General features: G+C 39.5%; 1 protein-coding gene across 1 annotated transcript; it reads left to right on the forward strand.

The window, feature by feature from the left end:
- The first annotated feature begins 477 nt into the window (after positions 1–477).
- Positions 478–11,035, forward strand: LOC106932338 (glycoprotein hormone beta-5-like). Its single transcript, XM_015011000.2, has 3 exons — positions 478–563; positions 2,707–2,905; positions 10,814–11,035. Exons 1-3 carry the CDS (start codon positions 478–480, stop codon positions 11,003–11,005), a joined length of 477 nt encoding a protein of 158 aa, XP_014866486.2. The 3' UTR covers positions 11,006–11,035.
- The last annotated feature ends 6,051 nt before the right edge of the window (positions 11,036–17,086 follow it).

Here is a 17,086-nt window from a genome sequence, read left to right on the forward strand (position 1 = left end):
CAACTCACGCCCACGTGAAGTTATTACAGTAAGCATGGCTGGGTATTTCAGGAAGAAGCGAACGCGTTTCTCATGCAGCAGTTTCTTACATTCATCATACTTTTTGCACTTGTCGCTGAGAAGCTTGGAGTAGTCCAGAAACACCACAATGCAACGCCTTCTCCAGATCAAGTTTCCCATTTCGTGTACTGCCTTTGCGATGCGTTCACATTCTTGAAATCTCTCTAATGTGCAATGATAAGTCTAGGACGGGAGCGCTGGTTACCCTGATCTGGAGACAATGGACCCAGTGTAGGTGCCCTCTCTAGCTAGCCCGCGCCCCTAGCTAGCCCTTAGCTAGGGGCGCGGTCCTTTCCGGCGCTCAGCTCCTCCTGTCGCTAGCCAACCGATCCCAGCAGCAGAACCCTCCGTGGCCACGGCCGAATCTCGGCAGCGACCCAGTCGCTCCTACTCCAACACCCAGTCGTCCGTTCCTCGATGGCGACCAGTTGGATGAGTCTCAGCGGCAACCAGTCCTCTAGTCCTCCAGTCCTCCAATCCGCCGCGTTGCTGCCCCTGCACCTGTGATCTGTCCGGCTCCGTTTCTGCCTTCAACTGCACAGCTACCTCTTTATTACTGGCTTCCCGGCTGCACGCTGCTTAGCTAATGGAGAACGCCTGTGCTGCTGCAGTGGGAGTCTCCGGGTATGAGTGGTAACGTCACCTCAAAAGCAAAACACAAAATCAGAAAAACATGCGACACAACAAACCAAAAAAATAACCATAAATAAATCTAATAGGAAAAATAAATAACTTGAAAATATAACAAGGAAAGCAACAATGTAAAAAACATGAAATAAACTCAAAAAAGGAAAACGAGGCCACATCACTGCACAATGTTGAGGAGTGTCGTTAGAGTTGCTTTCAGAAATGCCACCATGTCATCCTTCACAGAATTCAGCAAAACCCAGAAAAAGCAAATCATTGTCACGCTCTCTGTTTTCCATGTCAACTATCTTTTGTCTCAGTATTTCAAATTCGGCGCAAGAAGCCATGGGGTTTCTCTCTTGCTTCTCTTGTGCGTCTTCTGAAAAACACAGTCGGTCCTCCACTTCAGCAATCCGGCTAACAATGTTGGCAATTCTCCTCTCTGTTACATTTGTTGTCTTTTGTATCTCTTCAAGTTTCTTGTCGTGATTTTCAGACTTCTCCACAAGAACAGCCGAAAGCTTAGCCAGTTCCTTCGCCAGACACACCTGAAGTCATCACATTTGTAGTATCAGAAGCTGAGGCCTGGTTAGCCTGATCCTGAGAGAGGTCAGCTGGATTAGGAGTAGCAACCTTGCCACTTTTACTTCCTCCTCCAGCAAAGCTGGGCTTAATTGAGTTTCTGGTCATCTTTGACATCTTACCACTAGCACAGAGATATCTACCAATATTTCCCAGGTGAAAAAAGTATACTTTAGTATAATTCAAACATACTTACATTTGTGAAAGTACACTTTAAATATACTAAGTATTAAGTGTACTACCTATAAATATATCTGAAGTATACTAAAAGTATGCTTGTACCAATTTTGAAATTAGAACTTTAAACACACTTAAACATAATTATACCAAAATACACTTTTAATATATTAAATAAAATATACTTTAAGTAAACAAAAATATATATTTTCCCAAGTGTAAATATACACTTGCTCAAGTATATTTAAATATATATTTAAAATATATTTTGTGTATATTTTAAAATATATGCTCAAAATAGATTTTTTAAAAATTCACTAAACACTACTTTCAATTATTAATTTCATTATGTTTTAAATTACATCTTAGTGTAAATTTTAGGCTAAATTTGTTATAAAAGTATTACCGATTAAACTTTAAAAATTATGTAGTAATATTACTACATACATACATACATACATGCTCTACATGTTTTTTTAAATCATCCAGTTCTTCCTTGGAAAGGGTTAGGGAAAGCATTCAGATGCATATAAAAAAATCTTCTAAAATATCAGTAAGCTCAGCAGGTGAGGTCAATATTTCTTTAATTTCTCCAAACAATATTCCTATTATTTTCTTGCCATTTAAGCATCACTCCCAAAAGTCTATGTGGTTTCCACCTTAGTATTTATGTTCAGTCACATGCATCAGGAAATCTACTCTGTTTAACTGATCCTTTAATTCACATTGTGTAAGCTTAAATTCAAGTTCTGTTTTGAATTTCCAAAATTCAATGCATTCACTAGTATTTGACACTGATTTTAACCGTTACTTTATTTTACAGTTACTCTTTTATAATGGGAGCTAAAACAAATGGCACCTAAATAACAGCTCAAACAAACACAGGATTAGGGAGACTTCCAAATTTAATAAAGTACCCTAACTTAGGTATTAAATGTTCAATAAATGCCTTATGTAATAGTTTAATGTTGAACCTCCATCTGTTAATTTTAGTATGTTCCTGAGGAAATTTGATTTTATTAATAATAGGCTTGTGGTCTGGTAGGCTCTTTGAGAATTCTAACTGAAAACTGAACCAATTTAGACAGAGAAGACATAGTCTATTTTTGATGTCCTTTTATGGGATGCTAAATAGAAAGTCAGTTCTTTAGCAGTCAAATGTAATACTCTCTAAACTTCTCAGATTTCTTGTACAACTCACAGCTTTTGAAAACGTTCAGTGGGAATGAGTGTTGCCAATATAAAATTTTCTCTCTACAGGAAGTCTACTCTCATGCTAAAGTGGATTCTCCTTTGGACCTGTCAACCACCTCTCTTCCTTCACGATGTATCAGCTGTCAATCTGCGGCAGTTCATTGGATGTGCAGTTCGGGAATTCACCTTCCTTGCCAAGAAGCCTGGTTGTGGTGGTTTGCTCATCACTACTGATGCCTGCTGGGGGCGCTGTGAGACATGGGAGGTGAGAAGCACAAAAACAAGATAATCTTTCTTAGAGTGAAACCACACAGTTAATGTGGGACTTTTTTAGGATGTGATGAAAGCAAACTTAAGTGAGAAAGATATTCAGCCTCCTGTTTGTTTTAACTGTACAGATCTTTCATTAAAACCCCCTGGAATATAGCAACATGAATTAAGTTCATATTATTTCTGATACTGTCACAAAGTGCAATGTGCAGGTGGTGAGAGAAGCACCATAGACCCAGGTTGTTGAGTGAAAATGATGATTTTAATAAAGAATGTCCACAAAAGTTCCAAGTCCAGGCAGCACAGTTGAGTGAAAGGCTGAAGCTCGATAACTGGTAGCAACTGGTAAACAGGGAACACGTTATTGAAGACAAGACGGTAAATGAGATGCTTACCGAGACGAGGATCCGACAAAGACACACACAGAGACACAGATGACATGAACTCTTTTGTTGTCTTGTGGGTCAAAAGTGACCCAGTAGCATGTTTAGCTGTAGAAAAAAATACCCTAAACTATCTTTTGCTGACTTGAAATTTTATGATTTTTCCTAAATGAACTGCATCAGTACAAAAAGTGACACTTTGTTTTTGTTTATATTTCCATGTGAGCTTTTCACCACTAGGGTTCAAGGACTGTCTTATGGGTCATTTTGGACCTGTGGATTATAAAACCATTTAAACACCAAAAAAAAGTTCAACACACACACAAACTTTCTCTAAAACATACACACACATTTCGGCCTCTTGTATCTGTGATCTTGTTCTTTCGGTCATGACCCAAAGCTCATGACCATAGATAAGGGTGGGAACGTAGATCGACTGGTAAATCGAGAGCTTGGCTTTTGACTCGGCTTTCTCTTCACCACGACAGACTGGTACAGTGCCCACTTCCCGGCAGACGCTGCACCAATCCGCCTGTCGATCTCCCAGACAAAGCGCAGCCCTTTGTCTGGGCTATGATGATAAATCATACCCCTATGTTTTATCATCATAGGGGTGTGATGATAAATAATGTTGGATTCAGTGTTCCCTCCCTTGGACGCGGGTCACTGGGGCCCCACTCTGGAGCCAGGCCTGGAGGTGGGGTACAATGGCGAGCGCCTGGTGGCCGGGCTTTTACCCATGGAGCCTGGCCGGGCTCAGCCCGAAGAGGAGACGTGGGTCCCCATTCCACCACCTGTTGGAGGGTCCAAAGAGGTCGGGTGCAATGTGTGATGGGTGGCAGCCGAGAGAAGGGACACTGGCGGCCTGATCCTCGGCTGCAGAAGCTGGCTCTTGGGATGTGGAAGTTGAACATCTTATGTTGATCAAATTCTTGGGCTAAAGATGTTTAACGTAGGAGCGTCGTTCATATGGTGAAGAACATCTTCAAGTTAAAGATTTTCTTGAATATCTTGTGTTGAACATTTTGTGTTCAATGTGGGATGTTCTTCAGTGAATGTTCAACATAGGTTAGGAAGGATAGGATGATCTTTGTCTTATGTTGAAGATGTTTATCATGAAAGCATTTTTATAAGATGAAGAACATCTCCATCTCATGAGGTTGTTCTTCATCTTAAGTTCAACCTGGGGTGAACTTAAGATGAAGATCATCATATCACCAAGGATATGATGATCTTCAACTTATGTTGAAGATCTTTAACATAAAAACACCTTATAAGTTCAACACCTTATGCTGAACAGAAGACATTCATCTTGTGTTGAGGATGTTCAGCATAAGAACATCTTCATGAGATGAACATCGTCTCATGAATATGTTCTTATGTTCATTACCTTATGTTGAGCAGAAGATGTTCTTCATCTTTTGTTGAATATTTCATATAATTATGAGACACAACACAATAACTGATGTTAAATTGTTCCCAAAATGAAGCTACATTTTTTGTGTTATGAGGTATTTTTTATAATTCACTTCCTAAAAAAATATAAAGGAATGAACTGTTTACAAAAAAGTTCCAAATTATTGACTTTTTTACCTTTTCAGTATAATTCATTCAGAAGTAATAACTTCACATTTATATAATTACTAGAGATGTGCCGATCAGGTTTTTTCCTGCCGATACCGATACCGATCACCCATGATGGCCGATACACCGATACCGATCACCGATACCGATCACATAATTATTATTTATTTATTTTTATCATAAACACTACCGGTTACATTATGTGGAAAAAGGAACCATGAATTCACCTTAATTTAGACAAAAACTTGTTTTTAATAACTTTTTCCAAGAAGAAAACTAAACAAAACAGGCATTGTGCAAATTGTACTGCTATTGGTAGTGCTATCTTTAACAGACTGAAAACATATGAAGACATAAAACCTCTCAACATTGCCAAAAAGTTCAAGTATAAAACTTAACATTCAAAGGCAAATACAGGATCCATTACAATAAACAATCCAGAGTTACTGGATGAAAACTTCCTGTTAGCATGGCGGCTAGCTGATTAGTGCTAGCTCTGATTGGCTGTTTCTGACTGAGCGGAGTAATTATGCAGGACAGGGAGGAGATCGATTATTTTTTCAGAGATTATTTGCCTCATGTTAGGACAGCGAAAGTTTTAATACGTATGTAAAATTTATTTTTTTAAGTTAGATGCTGCAGTTTTAAGCAGGTTCGGTGTGAGAGTCACTACCAGGTGGAGCAGAAGTGGCGCTCCGTCTGTGAAATATTGCTATCTGTAGCGTAGCAGCGGTTCAACAGGAGAGCAGAACCAGCATCTTACACCGCAGCACAAAGACAAATAATTTTGCGGGTTATTGGTTTAGTTTTCTGACCGTCATGCTAATCCGGGTGAGTGTTTTAGCTGTGCGCTGCTTTACCTGCTATCTGATCCTCCGTATGTCTTTTTTTACTGCAGTGAGCCTCGATGTAGCCAAACTCCGTCAAGTATGGCGTTGTTTTTATGTCGTATTAGCTTCGTTGTGTTGATGCATTTTGACGTGCTTCAATTTTCCGCAGCAACACGCAGCAAACTTCCCCATTCACTCAGTGCGTTATAGTTGCACATCGCTTAAGATTTGTTGTTGCGCGTTTGCGCAGAGTGAAGGAAAGAGGAGACCAGCTGCACAGGCAGGCTGCGAAATGAGAAGTAGGTGATCGGTATCGGTAAAAGAGACAATGATCGCCGATCACCGATCATGCACTTTTTCACGAAAATCGGCCCGATTATGATCGGTGACCGATCGATCGGCACACCTCTAATAATTACAATAATAAACCTTAACTGTGTAAAGGAAAACTGCTACATTTGGTTTGTGTTAAAAAAAATACTGTTGATCGTCTTGTATAACAGAAATACATGATAAAAAAATATTAAATTGAGTTGAATTGATCAATAATATATTGTTTCATCATGCCAAATAGATTTTGGATTCAAAATTCTATTAATTTGCTTCATTTTGGGGCTTTTGTTAGGGCGGGTTATTTTTGACCCATAGGACAAGGGGAGTAAGCAGAATGCTAAGACAACAAGAGGGTTAAATACACAGAGGGAACAAGACACACCTGGGAACAATCAAGAGGAGGACAGGACAACACAGAGACTCACCAGACACAGAAACCTGAAATAAACACACAGAAAAACTCAAATTCTCACAGATACAATCACCCAGGAATAATTTGAGATTGTTTTGGTCAATTATGCAATGTATGCTAGGGGTTGAACGACTTCATATTTTATAAGGTCAACTACAACATGATTAAAGTTGAGTTGAAGTTGCGGTGACGTCATAGTGATGTAAGCGCAAAAATACTTCACAGCAACTTAGAGGCTGTATCAGCTATATTCACGGCAAATATTGATTAAAAAAACCACTTTTACTAAGTGTATTTTGCAGAATTAAAAGAAAGAGAAATGGAACATTATCACAGACTTCTTTGTCAGTAGTAGATCATTCACACACCTGCTATAAACGTATTGCATCTCTGGCAGTGCTGTTTACATTATATACATGTATAATATAGGTTACATTTACTGGGCAACCAGTTGATTTCTGGGTGCCGATTTCCTTAAATTTGGGGGATCGTGATCTGCTGATACTTACATGTGAAGTCCATCTTATCCCCTAATCTTATTTTTAACCAGCAAAGGTTTAAAGATCTGCCTCTTGTCATGTTTAGTTCCAGTCTTTGAACCCACATGCAAGAACACGATCAGGAGATGCGGATTTCCAAACAACAATATGGTTTATTGTAAAGGGGAAGGGGAAAGGGAGAGAGTGTGGAGCAGGAATCAGGATTGGAACCAACAGAACAGCCACTGTAGATGAGAGATAGAGGTAAGGCTCTGATAAACAGGGACTTATCTTACGGCGGAGGCTTACTTTAGAGCTGAGTGAGTGACTTATTGGAGCAGATGGGAATCCGGAGGCGGCAAGGAGAACCAAGGACCGTGGGAGGACGGACAGGTAAGATGGCTGTGTGGAGGGCGAGCTGACGGCCGACAACAAGCCGATGACTGAGAAGCCGGAAGGCTTCGGGCACAGACTGGTACGTACGGCTGCGTCACGAAGGAATCCACAGAGAACAAAGGACCAGGAAGGGAGTGCTCGAGGAAGGCAACTGAATGGTAATACCAATGGCATTGTGAGGAAGCAGACAGGGGGTTCACAGGAGTAGCATAAACTCCGGTCTTTAGTACCGCTGGAGAACCACAGGCAAAACCTGACAAGGAGAACAAACACAGACAGAGTTACTTCGGGAGTTTACTCAGAGTCCCTCTCACTGGAATGTTTGTTTACCAGGTAAAACACACACTCAGCCAACGATGTGTCAGCTCGCCGCTTCTTAAATATCCACAGTATCAGTCCTCTTAATGCACCACAGGTGTGTCTCCAGGTTCTCCAGGGGCTCTGCTCACAGGCGGCATCTGGTGGGGGAATATGGAAGCAGCAGGCTTCCCAAAACAAAGAAAACAAACCAAAACGAAAACAAAACAGAATCGAACCTGACACCTCTGTTCTTTTCTGCTCTGCAATGAGAGGTTTGACAGACCGGCCCACCAGGTCAGGTCTGAACGTTTACAGTTAACAATATTCACCCCTCTCTTGCTAACTCAATGACTTTCTTGCTATATTTAGCAACATTTCAAACAAAAAAAAAAATCATATCAGCCAAAATCAAAATCGGCAGCTCAGGCTTTTTAAAGATCGGTAACTGAGGATCGTCCAGAAAACTACAATCGGTGCACCACATATGCACATATTCATGGCATTATATGATTAAATAAAATTCTCTTAAACGTTACTTCAATAGCCAAAAATGTTATTTATATCAGGTGAGTCTTTCTCCCCTGAGAATGTGGACCTGTCCCGGATTGATTCTGAGCCTTCAAATGATTTTAACAGAAGTTTCACATAACTTCGCAGTTGATGTAAAAAATAATGTTTGTTTTAGCCACAACATGATTATGCTCAGCAGCAAACAAAATATCCCCAAATACAACATAGAGTAGCTCATTGATGTAGCAGCCTGACATAAAAACATTTTGCTAGACAATATCAAACATTGAGAAGTTTTAATTATTGTTATCTAACATTATCAAACACGACGTTTTGAAGCCAAAAATACCTCAGAAATATACAGAGCCAAGCAGGAGGATCAACTCATTTAAAGTTTAAACTCAGTTTCAAACAAACACAAAGACCCTAGCATAAATGTTTGGCTGTTGAACTGGACCATTCAAGCTTATTTTCTATTAGCAGCTTTATAAATCTTTCATATTTCCAAGGCACATTAAAACAAACCTTTATCTTGGCTTTTGTCTATTCTTCCTCCGTCTTTTCTCCCTCCCTGAAGGATAAGTCCTTTTTTGAGACATTGTTTTGCGAACTTAACTTTTGACCGGAGCTTTTGAGGTTTGGATGCTCTGCTCATTGCATGGCAGCTTATGTTACCGGCGAAGCGTGCGGTACCTACCGCGGCCACCAGGGGCCCCAAGAGCAATTTACTTTTTTTTAATCCTTTAAATAATGATTTCTACATGCATTATCAGATACTTTTTTAAAAACAAATCTCTTCATAGTGAAATTGTGTTTTTGATATTATAATGACAGAAATTACTTTAAAAAAATAATCAGCTCCACTGAGGGGCCCCTTAGTGGCCTTGGGGCCCTAAGCAGTTGCTTAGTTTTCTTATGCTTTGGGTTGGCCCTGCTGGCTGGCCCTGTGATGCTTTTAGAAAATCACAAACCAAACTTATTATGAAGGGATCCCATTTGGTTACAGTTGAATAATAGCTGCCACCTGCTGCTCCTCCTTCGAAACTGCCATCGTCTACATGCAGACGATGGCAGAGATGGCCTCTATCAGATCCTCAGAATGAAGTTTGAACTTTGTTTCCAGATGTTGTTAATTAGTATTTTTATAAGAGCGTAAAGCTGCCAGGTTAAAAGCTTCAATACACAAGGTGATGGTGATCAGTTGGATTGATAAAATAGCCCGACATCATGCTGCGTAGTTTTTCTTCTTTTAAGAATTTTTTTGGCACTAGTTTATTTGACAGCAATCCGTCAGGAAGGTGGCAGGGAGAGAGGAGTGGGGCAGAGAAGCATGGACCCAGCAAAACGAGGACAGGAGTCTGGCTCCTGACTCCCCAGTTTACACTCTTTATATATGGGGCGCCGGGCTAACCACTGTGCCACGTAACGTTCCTGTTCCAGTAGCCTTTGCTGAAATTTTCAGCTTCTCTTTCGTAAATTATTTACATTTTTATGTAACTGTAACCCTTGGCTGTGAGAGTCGAGTCCTCGTTGTTCCCTGGACTCTGCGTTGTGTACTCTTTAAGGTTTTCGTCGGAAGGAAACAAGACTCTGACACACACTGCGGTTTGGGATCGTGGTTGTGACCGTTTATTCGGACCACCTGACAGCGATGCGGCTTCGCCCTTTAGAATGCAGAGCAGAAACTGCTTGTCAACTTTCATTAACGCAGTTATTTTTACTTTTTTTTTTTTTTGATTTACAGATGCAGAATATATATATAAAAAAAGAAGAAAAGAAGACAAAATGATACAAAACTAACTAGCTGAACATTAAAAGTAACATTTTGTTACATTGAGGAGCTGGCGGTCAGTGTTGCCTACCTTTAGAATGCAGAGCAGAAACTGGCCGTTGTATTACCAGCGCACACTAACGAATGCCAAGTACGGTGTCCTTCAGAGGACATACTCCACAAAGCTCCACAACATAAAGAGCAAATCCAACACTGACATGCGCCGACACATTCAAGCACTTCCCTACATAACCATGATTGGACCATGATTGGACTCATTATTGGACTACCTAATGAACTCACCTAGTTCACTTTCTTTTATTTTCTTGGAAAAAAGTCTGTTTTGACACATGATTACAACTAGTCCACTGGCCCAGTATAAAAAGTCATTGCAGCATAAAGAATCGACTAGTCAACTAGTTGGGGTAATCACTACACAAGCTTTTAATTGTATCAAATTCTAACTGTTTGCAGCTTTAGTTATTTTTAATGAGTTCTACTGCTCCTGCTGATATCATCATTATTATTATTAATAATAAAACTATTCTGGGTCCCCAGAACCAAACATGAAGCAGCATTCAGCTTCAATGCACCAAAAATGTGTAACAAACTTCCAGAATATTGCACAACTGCTGAAACACTGTCTTTAAATCTAGATTAAAAATCCACCTGTTTAGAGTTGCATTTGAAACATCCTGGATTCATAATTTAATGATGGCACTTGAGTACATGTAATGTTTCAATTGTTCATTGTGTGTGGATGACTGTGTTTTTTTTTTGTTTTTGTGATGTAAATCACTTTTTTTGCCTTGTTTGCCTTGTTTCTGAAATGTGCTATACAAATAAAATTTGTCTGATTGATCGATTGATATTCATCAAAATTATTTTCTGTCTTCTACTTCCAGAAGCCAGTGCTGGAGTCCCCTTTCATAGAGTCTTACCAGCGAGTTTGTACCTACAACATGACACGTATGGTCAGTGTGAAACTACCCAACTGCAAGCCCAACATTGACCCAATATACACCTATCCTGTGGCCCTACGATGTGCCTGTGGGTTCTGTCTGACAAGCACCACTGAATGTATAACATCTGTCTGAAAATTTGGTGCAATGCAGATCAGTTCTTATATTAAATTTTATTTCAGTGTTCTTTTTTCAGATGACCTGAATTAAACATATAACCAACTTTTTTATTTGTAACAAAAAGTACAATTATCCAAGTACATATTAAATGACTCATGATTGGAATAGCTTGCTTTACTCAAAGCAAATGTATACATTTACTGAAGTTCAGACTATTAAAATAAGGAAGTAATTTGACCTTTTGAGAGGTTTCAAAGGTGGTAGGGTGATGGAGCTCTTCAAAAAAGTTAATGGTGACAGAATAATTGACACTGGACATTCAATAGTTCACTGTTCTACTAAAAAGGAACCAAACAGACATGGGCAAACAGACTCACTATTTGGGCCATTTTAGACTTTAGACAACATCAATACTTTATATTAGAAACCACCACTATATGCTGTTGGGCCAGCCAAGAAGATTTTAACTAAGGTGAGTAAATAGATGGCATAAGAACAATTAATCACAAAATGTACTGCATTTTCCACTTTCAGTTTAGCAGAAAGAGGAGTTTTGCTGTGTGAGTATAAAGAGTACAAAGGTTAGCTGCTGAAGCATCTCGTCATTTGAGCAGGTGACATTAGGAGGTAGTGTGCAAACTTCCCCTTTACTTCGCTGGTGAAGGGACAACTGCATCTTACCAGAAGCCCTGGATCCAAAATATACGTACAGTCAACTGTCCTGATATCCAGTGTCAATATTCTCTCCAAATAGAAAGGCCTTGACCCTGACTTATTCATAATTGTTTTGAAGACATTTTTTAAATATAAATTCCCCAAAAGAGCTATTGTCTCTGATACTGACAAAGTTGTTGACACAGTCCCAAGCTTGCTCCAGTCTAGAGCAGAGAAGTGAAGTGCTGCTTCACCTAAACTTAGCTAACATCTACCCTAGAACAGAAATGAGTCTGGAGCTGAGAGAATGTCGCACGTTATGAGGTAATGTGTGCCAGTTGCACACACACATGCTGCCTGCTTACCAGATGGTCCCCCATACAAAAAGCAGACACAAAGCTAAGAGAAGAGGCCAACAATGCAAACACCTTCCCACTATCCACTCCGTTCCTTCTCCTCCCCTTTGATCTCTGTCACACAAAACTCACTGTCCACTAGAGATTTCCCTGGTTCTTAAGAACTGTTCAAGTAAGATTTTTGTTGGAGGAGACATGAGTTGGCTGAGAATAAATCACTTGAATATTGTTTGATAGTCTATTTCATCAAGGTTTGTTGGGTTTTGCAGGATTTTAAGATTTAAAACTGGCTGGATACAAACAGGGAACAGTGTGTTTTAAGAGTTTATTGATTGATGGTCTTTTTAATCTTGGAATGTGAGCTTACTTTTTTTTAACTGTGATTTTATTTGTTGTTTCCCACTAAGCTATATAAAATAGTCCTAAAAAACTTGCTGTCTATTTTCTGAAAAGCTAAATTAGCTTTCCTGTCTTTGTCAAGTCAAGTCGTCAAGTCAAGTAAAGTCAAAGTTTATTTATATAGCACATTTACAACAATCTCAGCTGACCAATGTGCTTCACAACAAACACATCACAGGTGGATAAATGATAAAATAGAAAATAAAATTACATTTATTAAAATAATAAAACAAATATAAAATTGACAAAAATACCACAAGCTAATAGTATGAATAATAACCAAACACTTAAATTTTAGCTGCAGCAATTTTTCTTCCATTCTTTATCTTTTCTCTTTAGCAGGTGTTGAAAATAGATTAGTTTTCTGGTTGGACTTAAACTGACCTACTTACTGAGAAATCTTAACCAACAGAGGAAGACTGTTCCACAGCCTGGCTGCTACCACAGAGAAGGCTCTGTCCTCTCTGGTTTTTAGCCTAGTTGTGGGGACAGACAATAAAAGCTGGTCAGTTGATCATAGGGCTCTGGGTGTGTTTTAGGACTGCAAGAGCTAACTTATTATGTAAGAAGGGCCCAAAGAGTTTAAACACTTAAAACCACATTATGATGTCCAAGCAGGGGACTGCATTGACCAAACACCAAAATCTCAGTTTTTTTTCCTTATTTAGGTTAAAAAAATTTGCTCTTACCCTAACCCGTACATCCTGAAAACAATCCTGGAACATCTATATAGCAGACTGCTTGTCATTTGTTGTTAAAAGTAAATATTTGATTGTCACCTGTAAAACAATGAAAAGAGAATTTGTGCTTTTTTTAAAAAGGCAAAAGGAACAGGCACTAATATTGACCTCTGGGGAGCCCCATATTTCAGAGGAGAACTGTGGTGCACCTAGATTTTTGCTTGATTTACAAAAAAACTCCTCTTTGAAAGAAAGGATGTCTTTGAGCAATGGCAAACGTAGGAAACACATGAGACTCATAAATAATTAATATTATTAGTTAGTTAGTTGAAGCTTAAAAGAAATTGTCTGAAACAGCAAAATACAAGGATCTTTGTTTCCATTTAGACCACCATCTTGTGAGCGGCAACATGCTGTAAATCCACATCTGGGTATCTAAATTACTAAATTAGACTCAGTCACCATGGTGGCTTAACAATCTATTAAGAATCAAATATTATAAAGGTTATTGATAATTTTAAAAGTTTTATTAACTAATGGGATTTATTTCAGAGGAGTGAGACTGGAAAGTGGGTTATGAGTGAGGGGGAAGACATGTGGCAAAAGGTTATCGGGTCAGGACCCCAACCTGTAATCGGTTCCATACTTGAGTCCTCCTTTATCCCTGCATCACAAGAGCATCCAAGGTTATACTTTTTTAATTCAGTAAATTATTAAAAGAATCTTTACTCTAAATATGTTTTACCTCCACCTCTATTTTGCATTGTGAAATGGAGCTGAAGTGGAAGTTCAGGCTGGAAGACACTGCCTGTTCGCCCTCACCTGGCGCGTTCAATCAGGCTCTACATAAAAGGATCCACACCCAAGCCGTCAGCCGCTTCCCAGCTGCGTTCAACCCACCACCTCCCCTTCTCCACCCACATCCTTTGGCTCGCTAGGATAGCACCCTTTCCTGACCACCACCACCAGTGTCGGGCCCCGGGGGAGAGCATCCCTAATCGGATATCGGGATATTCATCGAGTTCACATCAAATCTCAGCTCAAATCAGCTGCCGGGGCCCGAGCGCTTTCTGCTAATGACAGCGCCTATCATTAAATCTTTTAATTGTTCCCCTTTTGTCTCTCTGAGTCTTTCCAGATTGAACTGGTTGTCTGAACACATATCTAAATGATGTTTTCAACTTAGTCTTAAGGTAATCTTAATTAGTGTAGAGATAATTGGCCTCATTTACAAACCTCTTCAATTTAAGCATGCATATTCATACTGGACTGTTATCTTTCTAAATGCCATACTACTGATCATTTCTTGTTTATTTTTACAAATTTTGCTGATGCTGTGTGAGGAATCCACAGAATGTTCTGGTGAAGGCAAATTTGTGTTAATCGAAAACTAGTTTTACCTAATTTCCAAATTGGTCTTAAATAAACCTGGTTTCTCAACATTCATAGTTCATGCTGCTCTGTCACCTCATTTCATCATTTTGTGGTTTCTATTTTACTTTTATTTTTTTTTTACATGTTTCCTTTTAGTAGCTTATTAGTTTTCATTATTTTTTCATTTTTGCTTTGTAGTTCAGTTGAGTGTTATTAGGTTAGTCTTTCTCTATTAAAGTATTAAGCTGAAATGTTAAATGTCATAAAAAATTGGGGGCAATGAACTTTGATTACCCATCATCCATTTCATCGACAGAATGCGTCATGGGTAATGCAGTTCAGAAAAAGAACAACAAAACGGACGGAGTTTGAACGAGGTCGGGGGACATTCTGTGTTCGTTAACAGAGCACGTGAAAAAAAATTAAGAACCTGTCAGTGTTCCATTTTAACTCGTTAATATTTTTCATTTTATTTGGATTTGTTTTTCTGCAAGAAGCAGAAAATTGCTTCTCTGCAGAACTTGGAACGAGCAGAATCTCTCACATTCTATGGAAAAAGATCACATGCTATATAAACGGTAATAATAATAATAATAATTTAAAAGCATTGTTTTTTTCCAAAACTTGAGGACCGGGAAGTTACTTTTAATTTTATTTTAAATGAAATTTAATTTATATTTAATTTTCTTCCCGTCTTTGAACTTTATTTGAGGAAACGGCTAGACATCGCAACCTACGGAAAGGTCATAGGTGAAAGAAATGAAAGATGGCGGTCTGAAAGCAACTGACTTTGAATGTCTTAAGACAGGGGTGTCAAACTCCAGTCCTCAAGGGCCGCTGTCCTGCAACTTTTAGATGTGCCTCTGCTGCACCACACCTGAAAAGAATAATCAGGTCATTACACACAAGGCTCTGGAGAACCGATCTACACAGGGAGGAGGTAATTAAGCCATTTCATCCCACTGTTTTTTACCTGTGGCACGTCTAGACACTGCAGGACAGAGGCCCTTGAGGACTGGAGTTTGACACCCCCTGTCTTAGAACTCTTAAAAGTGGTTGAAATTGTGACCAGACTGCTGGAAAAACACCACTTTTTTTGTTTTAATCTGGAAGCAAGTCTTGATTTTGTCCGCTGGCTTAAGTGAAGGACGACAAGAAAAGGAATTGAAAAAAACAGATTCTTTAACAAAAACAGCTAGTTTGAACACAAATAACAAATATATTAACTATTTACAAGAAAGAAAAAAATATGAAAAAAGAGAATAATGAAAACAAAGCAAAAAACCACACTATAAAAGATAAATTGAACTATTTACAAAAATATTAATCAAATAACTATTGAAATAATAAAACAACTATTTACAAGAAAGAAAAGGGAAAAATAAAAACAAAGCATAAAAACACACTAAAATAGATTAAAAAAACTATTTACAAAAATAACAAAAGGAACTATTTACAAAAACAAAAAACCCCAAATAGCAATAAAAAAACAACTATTTACAAAATAGAGCTGAGCTCAGCTCTACCCCCTCTTTAGGTCAATTAATAAATTATTTATTTTCTGATGGGACAGCCCGCTGTCTCTGATGTCCCGGACATAAATAAAGAGGCCCACGTTGCACAGCATCTTCCTCACTGTTGCAGAGGTGTAGCCGTGGCCAGTTAGGTACGCTCGGTAGCTGGAGGACAAAGGTCAATGTTGTCATTTGCACTTTAAATTGTTTTCCATCTACTTCGATTGATGGAAGTAGATCAATGGCGTACTTCCACAGAACGCAAAGCCGTTCTGTTAGAAGTAGGAGCGGTGTACTCACCCGCAGACCTTCTCCGGCTGGTCCAGGAACTTGAGGTCCTGGGCCCCGGAGTCGGCCGGCAGGTCTTCCAACAAATATTGGCAGAACCTGCCGGCGTGAGTCCCTGCCTGCTGGGCATTACTGGCAGCCCACTTCCTGGCGTGGGCTGCCAAGCGGGACTTCTCAAAGTCCCTGAGAACCAGCTCTGTGGGAAGAAAGAGCCGTGTTTAGATTGACGAAAATTGGAGTTCTGATTTGCAAATAGTTTTGTTTTGGCCATTTATCTGGGAAAGGGTTCCCCCGTCGACTTCCACAGACAGAGCCTTGCAAATTTTAGGAATCGTCGATAATCGAAATTGTTCCGGACGCCCAGACGACAGCGTCCAAAATTAAGCAAAAATGAGCTCGTTTGTCCATTAGCGATGGCAACTATCTCACGTAGGAAGGACTTGTCTCTGGAACGGCCAAAAACTAACCAAGTTACTACCCCGAGAGTGTACGGTGGACTCATTTGAATTTGGAGGGCCGGTCGAAGGCCGCACACAGGGCCAAATTAGCAGCATTGAATTAAAGCTTCCGTTTCTTCCGCCTCTCTGCACAGTGCAGCAGATTACCTCATCGTGCACGGCCGGTCCAAGGCTGCATGAGGCCTGGAGCAGAATCTGACTCATAGGGGCCCCTTTTGTTGCTAAAAACATCAGCACCTTGTTGAGATGCTTTACCAAGGCCGAGAGAGTCACACGCTGTTAGACAAAGGGCCCATAGTAAAGAGTTACATTTTTGATTCTGTTAGACACCAAGGTCCATTTCTCACAAGACGCTGCAGACTTTTTTAGAAAC

The sequence above is a fragment of the Poecilia mexicana genome, unplaced genomic scaffold, assembly GCF_051168715.1.
Source record: "Poecilia mexicana isolate PSO_F unplaced genomic scaffold, ASM5116871v1 scaffold_22, whole genome shotgun sequence".
NCBI lineage: Eukaryota > Metazoa > Chordata > Actinopteri > Cyprinodontiformes > Poeciliidae > Poecilia > Poecilia mexicana.

Bases quoted from the DNA above. Each gene is read 5' to 3' on its own strand.
- LOC106932338 (XM_015011000.2), top strand. From the start codon at position 478: ATGGCGACCAGTTGGATGAGTCTCAGCGGCAACCAGTCCTCTAGTCCT. The intron at 564-2,706 runs GTGATCTGTCCG...TTCTCTCTACAG, and splicing joins GCGTTGCTGCCCCTGCACCT to GAAGTCTACTCTCATGCTAA. The intron at 2,906-10,813 runs GTGAGAAGCACA...TTCTACTTCCAG, and splicing joins GGCGCTGTGAGACATGGGAG to AAGCCAGTGCTGGAGTCCCC.